The sequence below is a fragment of the Rhinopithecus bieti genome, unplaced genomic scaffold (genome assembly GCF_001698545.2).
Source record: "Rhinopithecus bieti isolate Rb0 unplaced genomic scaffold, ASM169854v2 scaffold_1014, whole genome shotgun sequence".
Lineage (NCBI taxonomy): Eukaryota > Metazoa > Chordata > Mammalia > Primates > Cercopithecidae > Rhinopithecus > Rhinopithecus bieti.
Window position 1 is genome coordinate 3,690,818 of NW_016803499.1, and position 23,653 is coordinate 3,714,470.

At 54.6% G+C, this 23,653-nt stretch overlaps 1 protein-coding gene across 1 annotated transcript in view; it reads left to right on the forward strand.

Moving 5' to 3' along the window:
• ANO1 (anoctamin 1) overlaps window positions 1-23,653 on the forward strand; it is a 205,656-nt gene that overhangs the window by 166,602 nt on the left and 15,401 nt on the right. The window contains 10 exon segments of the mRNA XM_017887072.1: window positions 2,503-2,514; window positions 3,112-3,183; window positions 5,645-5,722; window positions 6,709-6,783; window positions 10,939-11,140; window positions 11,401-11,512; window positions 12,935-12,992; window positions 15,095-15,195; window positions 16,861-17,006; window positions 20,516-20,668. Of these exon segments, the coding sequence (XP_017742561.1) occupies window positions 2,503-2,514; window positions 3,112-3,183; window positions 5,645-5,722; window positions 6,709-6,783; window positions 10,939-11,140; window positions 11,401-11,512; window positions 12,935-12,992; window positions 15,095-15,195; window positions 16,861-17,006; window positions 20,516-20,668 (1,009 nt within the window).

Sequence of the window (23,653 nt, forward strand, 5' to 3'; positions counted from 1 at the left end):
CCGCCCCCCGCCCCCCGCCTGCCTCGCCGCTCATCACCCTGGCGTTCCAAACGCCGTCCGTGGCCAAAGTGACCATTCCCTGTCTGCTGAAGTGTTTTCATCCCCATGCTCACATGGACACACCAGCCACCAGCGTGGTCTCAGGCACATGCCAGGGCTCACCACACTGACCTCATGGCGTCTGGGGGCTGCCCAGGCTGTCAGCACCACCCGTGGAGGTGGAGAGGGAATGGACACTGTCCATGGGTCTCCAAAGGTGGCCGTGAGCATCTGCCTCCCCGGGTGCCAAGCCTGAATTCCCTGGAGCCAGCTCTGTGCCTGCAGCCGGGCGTGGCTGACAAGAGGGAACGGATCCTTTACTAACGTAGAGGGAAAACTAGTGTCTGGCATCCTCATGCTCCAGAGAGAGGGACATTCAGTGTTACGTGGCCCCTGGGATGCCAGTTGAACTGTACTCACAGGGATCCCAAGTCCAGCAGGAATTCCCTTCGGGGTAAGTGGGAATGAAAAGGAGTAACAGTCCCCACAATTAGCCTTGGTGCACAACAGAGGCGACCTCATGCACACGCTGTAAGGTGCAACCACGCTGACCACTATTTAATGTTATAAAACATGCTCCCCACTTTTTGGGAGACAGGGTCCCCCTCTGTCACCTAAGCTGCAGTGCAATGGCATGATCATAGCTCACTGCAGCCTTGACCTCCCGGGCTCAAGCCCTCCTCCCATTTCAGCCTCCCAAGTAGCTGGCATCACGGGCACACACAACCACGCCTGGCAAATTGTTTAATTTTTGTAAGAGTCAGGGCCTTGCTATGTTGCCCAGGCTACACATGCTCCTTTTAAAAGAGAAACTTTTCATGCATTTTTATTGTAATGTGGACATTTCTTTTAGAAGATATTTCTCTTTTAAAGGGTTTTTTTCTTTAAAAACTTTTTTTTAACTTTTCTGTTGTATTTTCTCACACAATCTGCTCCCTCTCACACTGAACCCATGGGTCACTCTTCAGCCAAATGTGCCAGCTTTGGGCTGACAATATTGTCAACAGACAAGGGGACTAGAGTTTTCTGGGAGAGGTATGGCAGCTCAGAGGGTACAAGACGGGCCTCTGCAGCCAGGCTGCCAGAGTTCCATCCAGATTCGGCACCAGCCTTGCTGTGTGACCCTGGGCAGATTCTTAACATCTCTGTACCTCAGTGTCCTCACTTGATGGCATTTGTAGGGTCTCAATGGGTCAATAGATATAAAGCACTTAGAACCCGGCCCAGCACACAGTGCCCCGTAAACGGCTGCCCGGCTTGTGGCCACTGGGCCACACCTTTACCTGACCAGATAACAGCCTCCACCCTCTTCCTCAGCCGGTCTCATTATCCTGTCCACAAATGACCAGGCGGAGATCAACGCAACCTGTCCACGGCACACAGCTCTGCGGGGCAGAGCAGGGACACAGCCCAGAGCCCTGTCCATGGCGGGGGCTCTCTGGGTGTTCTCTTCCCTTGCCGTTTCGATTAGAAAGATTCAAATAGAAAAAAAAAAGCGGTCACTGTCTTGTTCAGAAGTCGATTTCAAATGTCCTTTCTGTGATGTCCCTGTGGCTGGGGAAAGTTGGCAGTGAGGTCCAGTCCCCTTTGCTCAACGCCTTGGGGTCCCATTCCCTGATCTCCTGACCCCAATGGTTTGGGATCTTGATTTTGGGGGTGACGACCGAAGTCACTGGGCACACACAGTGCCAAGGGGCCTGAATGAATTTCCCAAAGTGAGCCACTCGCACCCCCAGCAGCTGGTCAGGGCCTCCTTTGGGAGTAATAACCACAGGCGAACGGGACCTCCCCTCCACATAGCCTGAACCCCGGACTTCGGTACTGAAGCAGAAGGACATTTGTGTCCCATCATGTGGCATATGTGTGCCTTAGCTGAGTCTGAGACATTTCAGTCCAGCAGTGAAATTTGGAAATTTGGGGAATTTCCAAAACCATGGGAAAGGCCACAGCTACTAAAGCCACAGCCCACAGTCACCCTCAAGCAGCAGTGAACCTTAATGGAACCCAGGGTCACCCACCCATCCCAGCTCACCTGCATCCTTTACCTTCATCCTAGTTCTTAAGAAAGTTGTCTTTAGGGCCGGGCATGGTGGCTGACACCTGTAACCCCAGCACTTTGGGAGGCCGAGGAGGGCAGATCACGAGGTCAGGAGTTCGAGAGCATCCTGGCTAACATGGTGAAACGCCGTCTCTACTAAAAATACAAAAAATTAACTGGGCGTGGTGGTGGACACCTGTAGTCCCAGCTACTCGGGAGGCTGAGGCAGGAGAATCACTTGAACCCAGGAGGCAGAGCTTGCAGTGAGCCAAGATCACGCCATTGCACTCCAGCCTGGGCAATAGAGCAAGACTCCATCTCAAAAAAAAAAAAGTTGTCTTTAGTGGACAGGTCCTATTTCTAAAATAACAACCTAAATAATGACATCTTTGTGTTTTTGTTTTTACTTTTCTGGTTCCCTGAAGGAGGCTGTCAAGGTTTGGAATTTTTTGTCGCTCTTCTATCTTCCCACGGCCTGTCTCCCTGGGAGAGGGACCTTCTCTTGCACCTAATCTGTTTCTACCATACAGTTCCCGCAGTTTCTCCACGCAGGCGGGGTCTCTGCTTTCTCTCCACCTCCGGTCTCTCCTAACCCATTCTTCCCTTCCAGCACCCTTCACTGACCTGCTCTGAGCTCCCCAAGGCCTGGCACCTCTGGGCTGCCCGCGCTTGCCGACACTTACTGCATCTCTTCCGACCCCCACAGCTCCTCCGTAGAACGTTCTCAGGGCCAGTTCATGGCTGGGTGTTCACTGCAGCCTGGTACAGGCTTCTCCACCTCTAGGAGGACACAGAGGCCAGACTCGGTGGCCCTCTCAATGGGCTGGGGTTCCCCACAAGCGGGATAATCCTGGGTCACTATCCAGACCACAGACGGGGGGATTACATTGGAAATATTCTTGGCAGCCAACTATGAACTGGACCCAAAGGGTGCCCGAGGCTAATCCGTGGACTGATTTGCCAAATATACTGACACTGAGAAGTTCAGACTCACAATTAACAAGGCCTCTGTCTTGACTTGGTTTCATTCATAGGATCATCCTAGAGCTGAATACGAAGCCAGAGTCTTGGAGAAGTCTCTGAAGAAAGAGTCCAAAAACAAAGAGGTATGGTGGCCACTGTGGGTTAACTTTCCCAGCAATAAAACACTGTGTTCATCAACAATGTAGACCTGGGATCAGCCCAGATAACAAAGATTGTAGGCAGTGTAACCCTATGTTGCAGCTGCTCAACTCTGGCATGGTAGCAGCAAAAGGAGCCATAGACAGTAGGTAAACACATGGGCCTGTGTTCCACACACTGTGTTCCAATAAAACTTTATTTGCAAAAACAGACAGGGGGCCAGATTTGGCCGAAGGGCTATAGTTTATCAAACCTCCTCTAGATCTCTGTCTTGATGTATCCTGAGGGTGATCTCAAATTTCAGCAAGCATTTCAACCACAAGAACCATGTGGCTTTGAGGCTTCAAAACTTTTTCACAGTACACCCCTCCTATTCTATATCAAACAACGAAACAGAAGCCTTTGCCAAACCAGCACCCCTGAGCAAATGGCCAGTTCCTTGTTTCACTCAGACTGTGAGAATGAGGGTGAGACATGTTTTGCAATGTTTTTGAGGTCATCATCTTTATATAATAATTGCTCTTCTTTTTCCCCAAATATCTCATTCAAATTAAGTCGTATGTGCAGCCAGGATTCTCGAAGACCTCCAGAGGTGCTTGCCAGCTTTGTTTGTTTGTTTGTTTGTTAAGACAGAGTCTCTCTCTGTCACTCAGGCTGGAGTGCAGTGGCGTGATCTCGGCTCACTGCTCCCCCTGCCTCCCAGGTTCAAGTAATTCTCATGCCTCAACCTCCCGGGTAGCTGGGACTACAGGCGTGCACCACCGTGCCCAGCTAATTTTTGTGTTTTAGTAGAGACAGGGTTTCACTGTGTTGCCCAGGCTGGTCTCGAACTCCTGACCCCAAGAGATCTGCCTGCCTTGGCCTCCCAAAGTGCTGGGATTACAGACGTGAGCCACAGTGCCCAGCAAAGTTTTTTTAATGGTGTTTTTCACATGATATGGGACAAGCAGGCATGGAGTTCCTGGCCTTGTCAGCTTCTAACGGAGCCTGGAGATGCCTGCACTGAGGGATGAGGGCAGTCGAGGGAGCTCTCACAGGTCCCGACCTTGTGTCATATCTACATTTTCAGCCTTGGGGACCGATCAGGACAAACCCCTGGATTTATATTTCCTTGTCAATGTGTCAGGGGACAGTGCTCCACAGGTTCAAAGTGGTCGGGGGTTGCAGTTGCCAAAATCCCATCTGGAGGGTAAAGTGGGTTCTCTAGAAAGCCTCCTCCCAAGGCCCAGCTCTTCAAACACAATGAGAATTTGGGGTACAGCTCAGTCCTCCTATAGCCTGGAAGTACGTCTTTTTAAACACCCCTGAGGGTCTGGGCAGGACTGAAAGGTGTGCAGAACACAACCATGGAAGCAGGAGTTATCGCCCTAAAATAGACTGTCTGTCTGACTTAACACATCGGACATGCACGCCCGGTGCCAGCTGCCCTCTGAACTGGCCCTTCAGGCCCTCTGCCCCTCATTCCCTCCTGGGAAAGCAAAAGACCTGGATGCCACCATCTCTAGGGCCCTGCAGGCGTCCGGCGTGTTTTCAGGGAAGTGTCCCGGCCCCCAAGCCTGGGTGGAAATGTCAGTGTGTGGCCCCCAAGATAACCCACCCTGTAGCAGTGTGGTCGCACCTCTTAGAGTGAGCATGGGTGGGTATTCCACTCCTTCCTGAGGGGGAGAAAAGGGCTTTGTGGTACGCACTATGTCCATTTCAGGCAAGGGACATACACACTATGTCAGGCAATGGTGCACACCATTTCAGGCAAGGGACCTAACGAAGCCACAACAGCGAATCTGGGCAACGGGGGCCGGAAGGAAGACACCTCTTAGACACAGGGTCCCTCTGCCTCTGTGGCCCGTGGCTTGCTTTCAGCCCAGGCTCTCTGATCACATGAAAGCAACAGAGGCATGGGGGGTTATTTTTGCAGAGCTCAGAGGTACCCCCAGGCCCTGTCTGCTTCTGATGGGCCGTACCCTTTATTTCCTCCTCCGTTCCATTTGGCTCCCAGCGGCTGCCCTCTGGTTTTGATTTCCCTCCAGCTATGGCACTGAATTCATTTATGAAAAGAGGCCCACCACCTAATTGGCACATGAGCTTGGGCTTCTGGGTGTGGCTTCCTTCCTGCTGTCATAAGATGCTGGTGTTGGCCGCTACCTCCGCTGGAATCCAGCTGCACCTGCGAGGTGGAGCCTGACGCGGTCCAGTGGAGGGTGCGTGCTAGAGTCTCTCCTGTCTCCACCACCTTGGTTACAGATGTTCTTTCCGAACGTGGGTCTCTGCCGTCTCTTATCTGTTTAAAATGCCCAGAACCCGAGTCAGCCTTGGCAGTGAGCTTACAGCCGGCACCGGGAGAGGCCAGCCTGCTGCCAAGATGGGGACGGTTCCCTGGGCCCCGCGGTCTGTGGCCCGCCTCCGGCTTCACCGCACGGTGCTCTCTTTCCCCCCACCCGCCCTCAGAAGCGCCGGCATATCCCAGAGGAGTCAACAAACAAATGGAAGCAGAGGGTTAAGACAGCCATGGCGGGGGTGAAATTGGTACTTTTTTATCTTGCGGGCAACGCGCATCTTGACTGTTTGCAGGCAATCAAAGTTGATTGTGTTTTTCTTCAACAAACTGTTGTTGTTTTTTTTTTTTTTTTTAACATTCACATCCATGTTTCTCTGTCTTCCTTCGGCACCCAGTGAGCCTGGCGTGTTGCGATGGCACTGCATGGCTGTGGTGGGTCTGCGGTGGCGGGGGCGGGGGGGCTCTGGCTTGATTTGGAGCTCGTGAAACGTGCTTGTCACAATTGCCTGCAAGCGATTCTTGGTCTTCTCGTTAACACGCATGCCACCCACCCCTGGAATGAGTGGCCTCCGGTGTCATGCCCCTGTCCACATTCTGTGACCTAATACATGCATTTTCCCATGGGAAAAATCCACCCCATTTGAAACATCCCGGCTTAGTGATGAGCTTCTACCTAGGGTTTCTCCAGACCAAGCCAACCTTGGGTGCTGAGAACCTTCGGGCCATGTGTCACCACAGACGACGTTTGAACTTGTAGTGCTAGCTGCTTGTTTCGACTTGCTCCACAAAGGAAAAATAACTATTATGGTCTGGGTGGCACTGGGAAAACATCTTCCATCTTCTAGACTTAGAAGTGAGACTTTTAGCTGAAGAAATGGACTCCAGGTCCAAGCTTCTCCCAGACGTGGGTCCAACAGTCTTTAGAAAGGCAGCTGGCATTACAATGCCCTCTACACAGAGGAATCACAGTGTTTAACGGCTCTTAGACCCGTTATCCTGTGACATAGGTGATAAACCCCCAAATGCTTCTTGGAACCCTATGCGTTTGCACTGGCTCATCACCTGTGGGCATTTTTGAAGGTTTTTCTGAGTATTTCTGTTGTTCAAGTTGTCCCTGGGCCCACGCACACACACACACACACACACACACACACACACCCATACCCACGCTGACACACAGGTATGTCTCATCGTGATGGTTCCAGCCAGTGACGGGCATCGTTTTGTGTTGTAGACTGACAAAGTGAAGCTGACCTGGAGAGATCGGTTCCCAGCCTACCTCACCAACTTGGTCTCCATCATCTTCATGGTAAGTTCCAGAAGGGTAAGGCCAGAGGAAGTCAGGAGAAACCGCAAGGAAGTGATTGGCGTCAGCCGGGCGTGGTGGTTCATAACTGTAATCTCAGCACTTTGGGAGGCCAAGGCGGGCGGATCACTTGAGGTCAGGAGTTCGAGACCAGCCCGGCCAATATAGTGAAACTCCGTCTCCGCTAAAAATACAAAAATTAGCTGGTGTCGTGGTTCATGCCTGTAGTCCCAGCTACTCAGGAGGCTGAGGCAGGAGAATCGCTTGAACCTTGGAGGCAGAAGTTGCAGTGAGTAGAGATCACGCCACTGCACTCCAGCCCGGGGGACACAGCAAGACTCTGTCTCAAAAAAAAAAAAAGGAAGTGATTGGTGTCCTCCAAGACCTGATTCAGCCTTTCACGTGGCAGTGCCATTGGTCCCAGGGTGCGCCAGCCCCATCTGCTCAGGGCAGTGGGGGGGTGGAGAAGACTCACCCCTACCCCTGAAATGGGAAGGGACCAGGGTTCCAAAGTGACCCCAGTGGGGCTTCACACGCCAGGGGTATGTGACGTTATTTCAGTGGTCCCTGATACACGGCTTTCATTTTGAGAAACATGATTATTTAAGTATCCAGTAATTCAAGCCTGGGATTCAAAGATATCATTTAAGATGAAACTGAAGACTTTTTAAGAAAACCGTTAAATTGGCTGAGTGCAGTGGCTCACACCTGTATTCCCAGCACTTTGGGAGGCTGAAGCAGGAGGATTGCTTGAGCTTAGGAGTTTGAGACCAGCCTGGGCCACATGGCAAAACCAAAAATACAAAAATTAGCTGGCGTGGTGGTGTACGCCTATGGTCCCGGCTATTCGGGAGGCTGTAGTGGGAGGATTGCTGGAGCCTGAGAAGTCGAGGCTGCAGTGAGCTGTGGTTACATCACTGCATTCCAGCCTGGGCGATAGAGCAGGACCCTGTCTCAAAAAAAACCTGTTTATTTTGTGACCAAAACATGACTTGAGCCCTGATACAGGCATCAGCATTAAATTAAGTAAAACAATTTTAAAAAGTTTTAAAAAAGAAAACTATTAAATAAATAACACACACACAGGACACGATAGTGCTACTCAGGGGACTGCAGGTCTGTGACGTGGCTCGTGGGCAAACATCTTGTGGCTTTTAGGGGATTTCAATCCCAGGGATTTCAACCCCCGGTGGATTCGGCCATGGCCACATACTAGCTGTGTTTCCTTCACCCAGCAAGTGCTTGGAGCCAGCTGTGGTCATGTTAGAAATGACCCTGCCCTCGTCCAGTCCCACAGCTTGAAGGCAGCGCCTCCTGCGGCCACCTAGCCCCGAGACCTGGTACTCGGGGACCCAGGTTGGCAGCTGTGCACTGAGGGTCTCACCAGAGCGTCTCTTTCAGTCCTTGCCACTGGCCAGTCCTGGTACCATCCCTCTCCTGCTGACACAGAAACTAAAGCCAGAAGACTGCACCCTCTCCTCTGGTGCCAGCCACAGGCGGTGGCTGTGGTCACCATGTAGTCACTGGCATATGCCTGCAGAAGCCGGTGCCAACTGGACTGCCTGCTCCAAGATCCATGCCATTCCATAGGAACTTGGAGAGACAGAGGCAGGGGGCTGTCTTTGTTGTCTGGGTTGAGTGAGGGGCCAAGGGCCCCCTGATTGAGTCATGGAAGCAGCGGGAAGATCCAGTGTCCCCTCATGCTCTCAGGTACAGTTAAGAGGGACCCCGGGCAACATAAAGAAGTCCAGAGAAGGGTGGCCTCCGTGGTGGGGCCTGCTCATCCCCGTCACCTGGAGAAGGAGAGCCCCTCAGTGGGAGCTGGGGGCTGTGGTGCTCTCCGGTGACTTGGTGGAAGGGCAGCTGGCCTCGTGTTGAGGGGACATGTCCCCTCTGGCCAGGTGCCAGGCGAGGGGGCTGGGAGATAGCCAGAGCCTCCCCATCCCTAGGCTAGGACCAGAGGCTAGCCTGAGGTCCAGCCACCCCCACTGCAGAAGCAACAGCATTGTTACAGAAGGGCCGGTGAGGGGCCGGGAAGGAGGTGGCCGTCTAGGGCTGGTCTGGTGGCCTCACCATGCCATCAGAGTCACTGGCTTCTCTGACCTTCTGCTCACCTGTCCTAGGAGTGGGTCCCCTCTTGGTCACAACATGGCTGCTGCACCTGCAACATCACTTCCACTCTCCAGGCTGGAAGAAGGGGAAGGGCGGGGGAAGAGATGGGCCAGGGGTGGCAGCCCCTGTCTGAAGGTGCTTTGGCAGAAGACCTGCCACACCTCTGCTTGCATCTCATTGGTCAGAACTGGTTCACGTGGCCACCTCCTCTGCAGGGAGGCTGAGGAATGAGCACACACTGCCCTCTCAGCAAGGCAGGATGGTAGAGGAAAGACAGAGAGGATATTGGATAGGGAAGTAGCCAGCTCTTTTCCCAGCCTTGACATCCTGGTAAACCCGTCAAGCCTTCATAGGGTTGAAGAGGACACAGCTTTGTCTTCAACTTGGGAGTTTCATTCAGTGAACAAACATTGGCTGAGCACCTAGGATGAGCACCCCTCATGCCCCTGGTCCTGGAGATGCAGGGGAGACGGACCAGGGAGACTGGAAGGGAGCCTGTTGCAGGGTGTGCCTGTCGTGGGCCCGACTGCCCCGTGGCAGGACAGGGGACGCGCCTGCTGGGGTGGAGGGCCTCCCCCGCTGAGTCTCCCACAGGCTCGGTGCTCCAGCTGCACCTCCGCATGCTGGCACGGGGACAGACATCCTGGAGGCCTCTTGGAAGGACCGAGGGGTTTTCCAAGGAAAACCCTCATTCCCCGGAACTGGCCAGGGAGTGGTCCCCACGCCTCGCAGCAGAGCTACTCCTTCGTCAGGGTGTGGTGAGGGCTGCAGGCGTTTTCCTGGACAGGGTGTGGTCACCATGTGTCACTGGCAGATGCCTGCAGGAGCCGGTGGTAATGGCCCAGAACACGAAATAAGAGCTTTTCTAGGTTTCTGAAAGCTGCAGACTCCCTCTGGGGCAAACAGACCCATCCCACACTGCAACTGGGAGACACAGAGGGCAGCCCCAGGCCTCCTGGGCCTGTCCTGGGAGCCACCCGTGACCGTTCTAGCAGGGACGGGACCTGCCCTCTGCACCATTGCATGGGAGCAAATGTGCAATTTCCTGGAACGTGGGGACATAGGGTGACAAGACAGAGCCTGTGTCCTGTGGGTGGTTTCATGCCTAGGGGAGGAGCCTGACTTTGCTGTGTGCTTCTCCTACCCAGCCCTCAGTCCATCCGTCCTCAATGAGGGCTCAGAATGGGGCATCCATACCCCTGGGCAGGGAAGGGCAGGGCAGGGTGAGGGAGCCCAGACAGACAGACAGACAGCAGTGTGTGGAACAATCTTGTCATTGTAGCCAGCTCCCACCACGGTTTCTCAGGCAACCGCCAACCCAAGTTTTATGGAATGTTCTGGTCCCACGGTAGGTTTGGCAAGAGGAGGAGCTCACTCTGGTGGGGGAACTGGACGGGAGCTGCTGGCTGGGAGAAGGGACCCAAAGCATCTCCAGCCAGACCCAAAGCCCTGTCCAATCCCAGGCCGCACCCACCTCCTTTACCAGGAGAGTCCCCGGGAGGTGGCTGTGAGGGAGGTACACCTCAGCCCTGCACACCATGTGAGGATGTCCCTGAACTCACCATGGGTTGGGGGAGAAGCCCCTCCCAGCAGTCAGTCTGCTCTAGGAGAAGCCTCCAGCTCAGTCAGCCTGCTCTGGGACCAGCCACTGGCCTGGTGACCATACTGTGTCCTGGGCTCTGCTTGGGGACCATGCTTGGGCTCCAGGAAGATGATAGCGCAAAGATCTTGTGAACTGCAGGCTTGGGTAGACCGCCTGGTAAATCCCAGCTCCTGAGCTGGGTGACGTGGCCTGTCTACGTAATCTCTCTGAACCTCAGTGTCCTCTTCCTTGGAACGGAAACTAGCCCCTCGTCCATCTGTCTCTAGTGGGTTAATGCACAGAAAGTGCCTAGCATTTGGCAGGTGCTCAAGAAATGTCAGTCCTTGTTTTGAAGCAGTAGAGCAGGAAGGCTAGGGGACAGCTGGGCTGAGGGAGTAGATGGGGCAGACCCAGGAAGGTCCTGGGTGGGCCCCCAACCAAGAGTGCCCCTTCCCCCCCTGCAGATTGCAGTGACTTTTGCCATCGTCCTTGGCGTCATCATCTACAGAATCTCCATGGCCGCTGCCTTGGCCATGAACTCCTCCCCCTCCGTGCGGTCCAACATCCGGGTCACAGTCACAGCTACTGCGGTCATCATCAACCTAGTGGTCATCATCCTCCTGGACGAGGTGTACGGCTGCATAGCCCGGTGGCTCACCAAGATCGGTGAGTGCCCACATTCCAGGTACCCATGGCCTGGACTCAGGCAGCTGGAGTCACCTGCCTCTTGCTGTGCACCCTTGAGTTTGTTGCTTAACTTCTCTGGGCCCCATCTCCCTGGCTCTGAACAGGGATCCTGATCACAGGCCCTGGCACGGCTATGAGAGCCAACTGAGTTACGGTGCCAGTGGCCAGCCGGAGACTAGACCAGGCTGTTGGGGGCCATCTGAGCCACAGCCTCAGTATCATCCTACCCCTCCCTCTAGAGGTCCCAAAGACGGAGAAAAGCTTCGAGGAGAGGCTGATCTTCAAGGCTTTCCTGCTGAAGTTTGTGAACTCCTACACCCCCATCTTTTACGTGGCATTCTTCAAAGGCCGGTAGGGACATCTTCAGCATTTTCCCCACCTTGCTTCTCCCAAGTCCAAGGGAGGGCTCTCCCTTCCCACAGGCAGGGGGCACCTGGAGCCCAGGACAGGGCAGACACTGTGGCACCCACAGCCGATGAGGGTCAGGGAGAAGGCCTGGGCCCTGCTGAGGCTCCAGAGCGGCAGGACCCTGGGCAGCAGGGAGCCCAAGCAGTCGGGACCCCAGGCAGTGAGGACCGGGCAGTGAGGACCCAGGAGTGAGGGCCCTCCTGGGCCAGTGATAGTGACCCGGGCAAGTGGACTCCGGGGCAGAGAGGACTTCGGGCAGTGAGACCGGGTGAGTGATGGGTTTGTGGCAGTGAGGACCCTGGGCAGTGAAGGAACTCTGGCAGAGAGGATCTCGGGCAGTGAGGACCTGGGAGTGAGGGCCCTGGGCAGAGGGGACCTCGGGCAGTGGGGACCCCAGGCAGTGAGGACCCTGGGCAGAGGGGACCTGAGGGACTCCAGGCAGTGGGAAGCTCCAGCAGCAGGAGTCCAGGCAGAGAACCCAGAAGCCAGCTCCAGGTGCTCCCATGGCAGGTAGGGAGGAGTCCACAGAGTGGGGACAAGGAGAGAGGAGGGCGTGAAAGTGAGGCTGCTGGCCACTTGAGTCCTCTTCACACCTCCTGGTGGGGTGAAACCTGCCCTGCCTGGACCCTCTGGAGTCATCCCAGGCTGTGGTGGGGCCTGCGGCCCACCCACAATGATGCCCCCACCTCCACCGCCACTCCCGCAAGGGGCTGGCTGGTCTCATCTCAGAGCCCCCCAGAAGGCTGCCTCCTCCACATCATGTGATTCACCAGTGCCATGCCCACCCTCCTGGCCCAGGGTCCCAGGGCCCTGCCAAGGGGTCCAGTCCTCGCCAAGTGCATCCAGGATGGAGCAGGCTCTCAGAAGCCTCCACGCCCCACACCAGCCCCTAGAAGGCTGAGAGGCTGTCTATCCCCACCCAAGGTGGCCTTTGGCCACCACCTGCCCCAGCTGCCTGAGGTCCCCAGAGTGCTTCTGTGCCAGCTGTCCACGGACATCACTGTGCCAGCGGCACGTCCTGAGTCCCGGGGAAGCTGGCGCAGCAGGTTGCAGTCTTCAGACCAAGGTGGTCTTTGCCTTAGTGCCCCCCTGGGCCCCCTTCCCACTGCCTCTCAGTCTCATGGCCTCTCATTGAAGAAGTTCCGTTTTCTGATCCCTCTCTGGGTTTGGGAATCCAGCCTTTGACCAGTGAAAACCACTGTGGTCATCTTTTAGCAGATGCGACCAGGCAGGCAGAGCCGCCTGTAGATACCCTTGAGGCTGGGCCTGCAGGACTCACACACTGCGCAGTCCCCACTTGGGGGTCTCTCCTGGCGCTGAGCTAGGGGCTCATCTTCTTTCTAACGACCTCCCCCATCGTTTCAGGTTTGTTGGACGCCCGGGCGACTACGTGTACATTTTCCGTTCCTTCCGAATGGAAGAGGTAACTGAAATTTTATTCATTTCTGGCAGCCCCTTCTGTTTTGCTGACGATTTGTCTACACCGTGCTTGGGAGAAGCACTTGGGAGAAGCAGCCGCAGCGTATTTGTTCAGCAAAGAGCAGTGGTTTCTTTCCTTCCTGCTGGAAACTTTTCTGTTCCCCTGACGTGATGGGGCGGGCTTTGATCTTAATCTTATTTGGTGTGTTCATATAGAATCACCTAGAAGGATAAACTCGCTGTAGAGTTAATGAAAGAAAAACATGACATCTGGTTTTTCTTTTCGTTTCTTTTTTTATGAGACTGAATATTTCTCTTCTGGTTAAGATGAATTAATGAAGGCTGGGCGCAGTGGCTCAGGCCTGTAATCTCAGCACTTTGGGAGGCCAAGACTGGTGGATCACCTGAGGTCAGGAGTTCGAGAGCAGCCTGGCCAACGTGGTGAAACCCCATCTCTACTAAAAACACAAAAAATTAGCTGGGCACGGTGCCGCACGCCTGTAATCCCAGCTACTGGAGAGGCTGAGGCAGGAGAATCGCTTGAACCTGGAGGGTGAATGTTGCAGTGAGCTGAGATTTCGTCACTACACTCCAGCCTGGCTGACAGAGCAAGGCTCCGTTTCAAAAAAAAAAAAAAAAAAAAATGAATTAATGAGGACAAAACAGAACTTGGCTACCTTTTTTTTTTTTTAACTAGACATTGAAATGCTTATCTCTTTACCCTCAAACACCATGCTCGTGGCATTTCACTTCTGCCCGGCAATCCTGGCCACAGAAGGTCTGGTTGTGCCAGCCTGGTTCAGCCTCTGTCACGGCCCATGGACTTGCTCCACTGTCTGTCCCACAACCAGGGGCTCCATCAGACCAAGCCAGGGCTTCAGGGCCTATCAGTGGTTCTGGTCTCAGCATTTCCAACCCACAGCGTAATTCAGCTTATCAGAAAATAAGAGGGTGGGTCTTCTTGCTAAAGACCCTGTGGAACAAGGTATCGAGGATAGGGTGGACATCAGGTACAGGGTGATCTGGCTGGCTGGAGTGCAGCCTAGAGGTTCAACTACCTGAATGCAGGCCCCTGGGCAGCCCAAGACATGGGCCTCCTCCACAGTAATGGGCATCTGCGCCAAACTTATGAAATGCCCTTTCCTTTTTATATGATGATCTCCTGTCACACTCGTCCCGGGTCAGGGAAGTCACATAATAAAGCAAATGGTGTAATTGCTTTTTCTGAAAGCATGGCTCTCCAAGACAGGTGTGGGGATTTACTAGGTTTTATTTGGAATGCAGAACAAGTTTCCTGTGCCTCAGAGGTCATCACGCATCCCTGGTGTTCCCTTTGCTTGGACAAGTTAAACTTCCAGCCCAGATAGGTTTCTGACTGTCACCTGCTTCCGGGGCCCCTGGCCCACTGAGTCAGGGGCATTAGGCCTTAGGGGTGACTTCTGCCTCCTGTGGAGCTTGCCTGCTGCATGCGCTCAGCCTGCCATGGTGGTGCAGAGGTGGTGGATGGTGACTGGTGCATGGGACTGGCCAGTAACGCTGGGTAAAAGGAGGCGCCCTGAGGCCCTGCCCCACCCCTGCCTACTCCCTCCCAATGTGCTCCCAGCTCCCAGCCGCAGTCCCCAAGCCCAGCAGCCTGTAGGCGGGGTGTGCCAGTTTCCTGGGGCTGCCGCAACTCAATCCCACAGACTGGGCAGCTTAAAATAACAGAGATGGAGTCACAGTTCTGAAGGTCGGAAGTGCAGCATCCAGGTGTTAGCCAGGCTATGTTCCCTTCAAGGGTTCTAGGGGAGGACCTGCCTTGCCTCTCCCAGCTTCTGGGGACTACAGAAGTCCTCATGGTTCCTTTACTCGGCCACTCCACCGTCTGCCGCCATCTTCACACGGCCTCTTCCCTCTGTGCCCGCGCCTTCTCTTCTTCTGAGCACACCAGTCCTCAGATGGGCGCCCACCCTACCCCAGCATGAACACACCCTGACCTGACTACATCTGCAAAGACCCTTTTTGCAAATAAGGCCACAGTCCCAGGTGGCAGGGATTAGAGCCTGAGCGTCTTTTTTGCGGTCCCTCTCCCGGTGTCACGAGGCTGATGCTGCTCTCTGTCCACAGTGTGCGCCAGGAGGCTGCCTGATGGAGCTATGCATCCAGCTTAGCATCATCATGCTGGGGAAACAGCTGATCCAGAACAACCTGTTCGAGATTGGCATCCCGTGAGTGCCGCGGGTTAGAGTGGCAGAGGCGGGGCGGGGCGGAGGGGTGTGTGGATGGCTCCTGCGGTGGTCTGGGTGGATGCAGGGCTTCAACCAAGATGGGGGCACCAGAAACAGGGAGAGAAGGAGGACACAGAGGGAAGATGAGGCAAAAGCCACCCCAGGTCAGGGCATGGTGGCTGACGCCTGCAATCCCAGCACTTTGGGAAGCCGAGGCAGAAGGACCATTTGAGCCTAGGAAATCAAGACCAGCCTGGGCACAAAGCGAGACTGCACCTCTACAAAAAATAAAAAGTTAGCCAGGTGTGGTGGTGCATGCCTGTAGTCCCAGCTACTCAGGAGGCTGAGGCAGGAGGATCACTGGAGCCCAGGAGTTCCAGGCTGCAGTGAGCTATGATTGTACCACTGCACCCTGTCTAGCTTGGGCCACAGAGTGAGACCCTGTTTTAAAAAACAAAAACAGGACCACATGCAGTGGCTCATAACTGTAATCCCAGCACTTTGGGAGGCTGAGGCGGGCGGATCACTTGAGGTCAAGAATTCGAGACCAGACTGGCCAACACGGTGAAACCCTGTCTCTACCAAAAATACAAAAATTAGCCAGGCGTGGTGGTGGACGCCTGTAGTCCCAGCTACATGGGAGCCTGAGGCAGGAGAACCCCTTGAACCGAGGAGGTGGAGGTTGCAGTCAGCCAAGATCACATCACTGCACTCCAGCCTGGGCGACAGACTGAGATTCCATCTCAAAAAAATAAATAAATAATAAAAACATTAAAAAATAAAGCCACTCCATTTTGGACAAAGGAGGGAGAGGAAGTCAGAATGACACCCCACTCCATGCTGGCTGAGGATGTGGGGTACCACCAGGTGTCCCCAAGCCCAATGCTGGCTCCCCAGGGTTTCCAGATGGAGGCTGGGGGACTCGGCCTCCTTGTTACCTTGTACGCTTCAGAAATCCATGTCCCATTCCCGCCTCCCCAACGGCTGCTAGGTCTCTGGAGTCAGGAACTTGTTGGGCCGTTTTCCATGATTTGTGTCTTTCCCCAAGAGTCCACTTGGGATGACCAGCCTCCACTGTTCCTGTGTCCCTGATGCCTGCTGGGCCCTCCTGTGGGTCACAAGTGGCTGTTTGCCCTCCCTGCACCTCCATTTCCTTCTGTAGCCAGCAAAGCCGTGACGCTTACCCCCTGCCTTTTGGGGAAATGGCAGAGGAGATCATTGATAAAGAAATGATTGCCAACAAGTGAATTCTAGATTTAAAGCAGAAACTTAGAAATATCACTAGAGGCCAGGTGCAGTGGCTCATGCCTATAATCCTAGTACTTTGGGAGGCAGAGACGGGCGGACTGCCTGAGCTCAGGAGTTCAAGACCAGCCTGGGCAATACTGTGAAACCCCATCTCTACTTAAAATACAAAAAATTAGCTGGGCATGGCAGCATGTGCCTGTAGTCCCAGCTACTCGGGAGGCTGAGGCAAGAGAATTGCTTGATCCCGGGAGGCAGAGGTTGCAGTGAGCTGAGACAGTGCCACTGCACTCCAGCCTGAGCAAAGAGAGTGAAACTCTGTCTCAAAAGAAAAAAAAAATACACATCACCAGAGGTGCCAGACCCGAGCCCCAGATTCACCTTTCTGCAAACCTAACTGTGTGATGTCACATCTCTCAGGAAGATGAAGAAGCTCATCCGTTACCTGAAACTCAAGCGGCAGAGCCCCCCTGACCACGAGGAGTGTGTGAAGAGGAAGCAGCGGTATGAGGTGGATTACAACCTGGAGCCCTTCGCGGGCCTCACCCCAGAGTACATGGAAATGAGTGAGTGACGGCCGGGGCAGGCAGGTGACGTCAGGATAGAAATCAGGCCAGCATGCCACCTGGAGTGGGGAAGGGCTGCAGGAGCATGACGCCCCCGACTCCGCGGTGCCCAGCATCCCTCCAGAAGCATTAGGCGGGGAGGAGGGAGGTGCAGACCCTGGGATCCTGGTGCTGCTGCTCCCTTGGGTCGGTGAGCATGGCTGTCCTGTCTTCCAGAGGCCCAGGTCAAGCAGCCACGGTCCCCAGGCACAGTCCCCAGCCACAGTCCCCAGGCACGGTCCCCAGGCACGGTCCCCAGCCACAGTCCCCAGGCACAGTCCCCAGGTATGGTCCCCAGCCACGGTCCCCAGGCACAGTCCCCAGGCACGGTCCCCAGGCACGGTCCCCAGGCACGGTCCCCAGGCACGGTTTCCTTCAGTGCAACCCGAACCCGGCCACGGCTGTGCAGCTCTTCCTCCTCCCTCAGTCTCCCTCAGCAGCCGAGGGCTCGGCCCTGCTAAGCTGCAAGATCCTCCTCACTTGAAACCCCCTGCAATCCAAGGTCCTCGTCTCAGCCCCAAGGCCCTTCAAGCCTCCTACTTTGGGTCCATGACTCATCTCCCCTTCCTGGTGGTGAGCTCCTGAGTTGCAGGAGCCAGGACTTGCTCACCTGTGGGCTGGCGACAGCTGCCCCTAGCACAGAGCAGGTGCTCAAAGGAGACCCAGGGATTAAGCCTTACCCCCCTCAATCGTGTGGCTGGCCAGGAGGATGCCAAGAGGTGGCACATACCTTTAGGGGGTGGCCAAGGAGAACCGGGAAGAGGCCAGGTGCGGTCTGCACGGCTCTGGACTCTCCCTGACCTGGTCACTTACCTCTCCCTCCTGCTCCTGTTCTCTACACATGCTGGCCTCCTTGCTGTTCCCCAGCCCCACGGAGCTTGGGCCACCCCAGGGCCTTTGCACTAGATGTGCCCTGCTGGAATGCCCTCCCCCAAATACCTGCATGACTCACTCTCTCCCTGCCTCCCAGGCTCTATTCCGAATGGTCCCCAACAGAGAGGTCTTCCCTGACCACTGTGTTTGAAAGGGGCAGCCCCTGCCTGACACAGCCACGCCCCCCACCCCTCCTCTGCTTCCCAGCAGACAGCCTCACCCCGTCATCCCTCTTCTGTCTCCCCCTGGTAGGATGGTAGCCTTGCCCTCTCTAACTCCTCATCCCATAGCCCTGCTCCTAGAGCAGGTCCAGGTATACAATGAGTGCTCAGTGTGTGTTTGCTGACTGAATGGATGAGCAAAGGCAGTCAGGAAGACTGAATCAGACGGGGCTCCCAGCATGCAGTGCCCCTGGCCCCCAAGGTCAACTTCTCTAAAATGCCCGTTCCCAGGCTTGTTCCTGGTCTGCTCGAGTTGAGACCTGGCAGGCTGCATTTTGAACAAAGGCCTGGGGGTAAGGGCCCCTTAGAGGGCGGGGAGCGTTTCTGTTTAATTTCACTGCAAGTGCTGCCCTGTGCCCCTCCTGTTGGCCGAAGTGTCCACATATGTCGCTCCTGGCTCCCCAGACAATTGTGCAAGGAGCAACCTGCCGTTGACCAGAGGAGAGGAATCTTAAGTGTGGCGTTCTGTGGCTCCTCTCTGTTTTCTCCTGGAATAAAGTCCAAGCTGAACCAGGGTCAGGCCGGTGGGCAAACAGCTCCCAGCTGTTTAAACTAGCATTGGCCACTCGTCCAGGAGGGACGGGGTCTGGGAGGTGGCCTCCCCTGTCTGCAGGGTCACTCCTTCCACAGGAAACCCTAGGGAGAATAGAGCCCAAGACACCAGCACAGCCTGCAGTGGGCCACGAGACTGGCAGCCCCTTCCCTGGATTTGTTTTCCTAGTGGCTGGACGTCACGTCCCGAGTTCCTGATGGGTTGGACAAAGGGGATTTCTGGAGTAGGCGCCTCCTGCCCACATACACAGGGAGTGGTTCACCCGTGCCCCACCCTGCCCCCACTGACCAAGGCACATTTCCACACCCACTGGCTTTCTCTCCACCCCATGGGCTGCCAGTCTGTTCCTCCAAGGAAGGCTCAAGCCACGGATGTGGATAGATGGGGAGAACAAGCCCATTTGGGAATGCCTCACCTCCCCACCCCCCGTACCCTCCCTCCCTGGCCCCAGCCCTGGCAGTGTCTCCAGCTTCCCGGTCATACCCTTAATGCCAGAGTAGGCAGCACCACTCGGAAGTGAGAAAGTTCACCCTGGTGAGTGACCCACAGCCTCAGGCCTCAGCAGCCCCCAGCCCTCATGCACAGCACTCACTACCCCACATAAATGATCCCTCATCTCCTCCAGGGACCTCAGGCAGGACCAGAGAACTCCCACTCCGCCCACCTTGCCAGGGCGAGCAAGACAGCCCAGGGACAGAACTTGCAGGGCACTCCCCGCCATGGCCCAGCCTACATGCTAACAGTGCTCACACTCAGGGCACCCCGCACGGCCTACCCCACATGCTAATAATGCCCACACTCAGCCCGCCAGGCACACGGTGACATTCTGCCGGCTTCCTTGTTTACCGTCTGGCACCAAACGCCCTTGGACTGGGTCCTGCTGTGCAGTTCCTGAACCAGCTTTCCTGCTCAGTTCCACTCAGCAACCTTTTCCTGACCTTCTCCTAGGAGCCCAGCCCCATGCTGGATGCGGCATTCAAAGCCCAAGAAGCCCCAGAGCCAGCTCCTGGGTGGGACGATCCCCAGGGGGAGGGCCGCAGGGGCAGAGGCGAGGGACTGTCCTGGGTCCTACCGGGATCCAGGAGGCCTGATGCAAGGGAAAGTTTGGGGTTCTGGAAGATGCAGCCAGGCAGGCAGGTCCCCCGGGTCCCAGGGAGCCCCCATGATGGAAGCAGCAGAGCCACTGCCACGTCCCTTCCCAGCACAGGCAGGGGAATGACCACAGGCTGGGCCTTTGAGCTCACGATGGTCCTTTTCCTTTTGGTGATGATTTTTTTAAATTTGACATAGGCTGGCGAGGTGGCTTATGCCTGGAATCCCAGCACTTTGGGTGGATGAGTTGAGCTCAGGAGTTTGAGACCACCCTGGGCAACACAGCAAAATCCCAGCTCTACAAAAAAGACAAAAATTAAGCAGTCATAGTGGTGTATGCCTGTGGTCCCAGCTACTCGGGAGGCTGAGGTGGGAGGATTCATTGAGCCTGGGAGGTCGAGGCTGCAGTGAGCCATGGTTGTGCCACTGTACTGCAGCCTGGTGACAGACCGAGACTATCTCAAAAAAGATTAGCCATAGCTAAGTGAGCACTCCCTTTATTCAAGAGTCCAACACAGATTCAGAGCAAAATTTGGAATTCTGCCTTCAGTCCACTCCTGGAGGTCACCCAGGGTCATGGAGGGTCTGTCCCAACAGGTGATCCATGCAGGTGGGCTCGTTGGAGGTGGGGCAGCAGCCAGACCTGTGCAGCTCAGCACACGGGGCGGTGGAGTCCCCGCTTATGGGCTGTGGCTCATGGGGTGCTGACTGGCACTGGGCTCTCTCTGCAGTCATCCAGTTTGGCTTTGTCACCCTGTTTGTCGCCTCCTTCCCCCTGGCCCCGCTGTTTGCGCTGCTGAACAACATCATTGAGATCCGCCTGGACGCCAAAAAGTTTGTCACTGAGCTCCGAAGGCCAGTGGCTGTCAGAGCCAAAGACATCGGTGAGTGACCCCACGGGCCGGCAGGACCAGTTCCACATGCGTGCTGGGTTTGGGGAGGGGATTGCCACGCTCCAGAAGCTAGAGCCAGAGCTGACCAGGTGTCCCTCCTGGGGCTCGTCCCTCAGCTTTTGCCAGGTGGAGCCTGGGAGGCAAGTGACACAAGACGTGGAGGCTTGCTTAGCCCTGTCCCCACCCTTCCCTTCCTAAGATGCGTTGGTGGGTCCCAGACATCTGAAGGTCTCAACAACCTGCTGCTTTAGGAGGTACAAGAGACTACATTGCCTCTCTGATGGCTGGCGACACCCACCTGTAGCAAGTGTGTGACCCCAGAGCCGGGACGAGACCAACGGGAAAGGAGTGTTAGCTGTTCAGCATGTGCCTTCCTACATTGCATGTCATGGCATCATTTAATGTTCACAAAAGAGAAAAGGAAGGAAGGAGCCCCCCTCTGCAGACAGGGAAGAATAGTCCCAGTCATTGCATGACTTGCCTATAGGAATCAAAGCCAAGATGCAACTCAATTCCAGCTTTTTAACCCCATCACTAAGGCACCTTGACCATGTGGAGAAAGGGTGTGAGGTTGGGAGAATGTATATTTCAGGTCAACGTAAAGAATAACTTGAGCTGAGCACCATGGCTCACTCCTATAATCCCAGTGCTTTGGGAGGCCCAGGAGGATACACAGCTTAAGCCCAGGAGTTCAAGAGCAGCCTAGGCAACATGCGAAACCCTGTCTCTACATTGAGCCCAGGAATTCAAGACCAGCGTAGGCAACATGGCAAAACCCTGTCTCTACAAAAAATAGAAAAATTAGCTGGGCGTGATGGTGCGTGCCTATAGTCCCAGCTACTCAGGAGGCTGAGGTGGGAGGTTCAGTGAGCCCACGTAGATTGTGGCTGCAGTGAGCTGTGCCCACACCTGGGCAACAGAGTGAGATCCTGTCTCAAAAAAATAAGTAAAATTAGCTGGATGTGGTGGCGCAGACCTGTGGTCCCAGCTACTTGGGAGGCTGAGGCAGGAGGATCGTGTGAGCCCAGGAGGTCAAGGCTGCAGTGAGATGTGATCATGCCACTACACTCCAGCCTGGGCAACAGAGAGACCCTGTCTCAAAAAAAAAAAAAAGAAAAGAAAAGAAAAGAAAAGAAAAGAATAACTTTAATAGTCAGAGGTGTCAAAAACAGAACAGACTTCCTTGTGGGTTAGAGAGCTCCCTGTTACCAGAGGCATTTAAGCAGAGACAGGACGACGATCTGTCCAGGAGGGTGAGGGGTACGGGAGCCCCACGCAGGCCTCCACCAGAGCCAGCCCTCACAGGAAGGGTGATCCCATCTTATCTTATAGTAGGACCCAATTTTCAGGGTGAAAACAAAATTACAAACATACATTCATTTTATCTCAAATTTAACACAATTTTAGTGAGAATAGCACCTTTGTACTAATTATTGGAATAAACAAAAGGTTGGATTACGTATTGGGGATATCACCTTGCTGAAATAAAGATTCCATACCAGCTTGATAAGATAGCTTTGGGTTAGGCTTTTGTAGGCCAAACATAATCTTACAAAAAGTGGGAAACTGACCAGGCGTAGTGGCTCATGCCTGTAATCCCAGCAGTTTGGGAGGCCACGGCAGGTGGATCACCTGAGGTCAGGAGTTCGAGACCAGCCTGACCAACATGGTAAAACCCTATCTCTACTAAAAATACAAAATTAGCCGGGTGTGGTGGTGTGCGCCTGTAATCCCAGCTCCTCAGGAGGCTGAGGCAGGAGAATTTCTTGATTCTGGGAGGCAGAAGTTGCAGTGAGCCGAGATCGTGCCACTGCACTCCAGCCTGGGTGACAGAGCAAGACTCCATCTCAAAAAAACAAAGAAAGGTGGGAAGCTTTTTCAGTTGTTCCATGGGCTTCTCCAGTCCTTGGTATGTGTGTCATTCTCACTAGAAACACCCTTCAGATCACCTCACCCTAGTCCGTGTTCTCTCCTTAAGTTGTTAGCGGCTCTGTCCTGGCTGGAAGCTCTTTGGTCCACACCTTGGCCCCTTGTGGCAAGCCCAGCATCCACTGGTGACCAAATCCACCAATCCTCCACTGTCTGGCTCCAAGATAACTTCAACTCTGGCTTCTCTTAATGCTTGGCTGTCTTGTAGACTAAAACAGATGAAATTGTCATTTTCACAGGTCAAAGACCATAGGATAGCAGTGATTCACCCTGCAGTTCACCCTGCAGCTTCACGTTTGCACTGCGTAAGGCCCTGGCTTTGAAAGGGGCCTGGAAACTTGGGTGCCCTATAGGGAGGGACATCCCAGGGCTCCTGGGTAAGAGGTCATGGCACTGTGTTTGGATACTTTTGCTTCCCTACATCATCTCTTCTCTGGGTGACCCGGGTAATGAAGACTTAGAACACAGACACTCTGTATTAGACTGCCCTGTGAGGTTTTGTTTACAAATTTCAAAGGCTTTAAAAGCCATGAGCTACTAACCCTCCGAAGATCCTACTAACCACCCACATCCCTGTTCTGCCTCTGCTGAGGCCACGGGTGAGCCCCTCGCCCCTCGCCCCTCGCCCCTCGCCCCTCATACCACAGCCCTACATGGCTAGAGGTGGTACAAGGCTGAAGCGCTGATTTGCTGGTGCCCTAGGTCAGAGGTCAGCACTTGTTTTCAGTAAAGAGCCAGAGTGAACATTTTAGGCTTCCTGGGTCCAGAAACGACGTCCTCAAGTCTTAGGCAGTGGTTCTCACCCAAAGGCTACACTTTTCATACATTTTCATTTCATACTTAAAAGTGGAAAAGGTCAGGGCCTGGCATGGTGGCTCATGCCTGTAATCGCAGCACTTTGGGAGGCCGAGGCAGGTGGATCACCTAAGGTCAGGAGTTTGAGACCAGCCTGGCCAATATGGTGAAACCCCATCTCTACTAAAAATACAAAAATTAGCTGGGAGCGCTAATTTTTGTGGTGGCATTTTAATTTTTAATGGTGGCAGG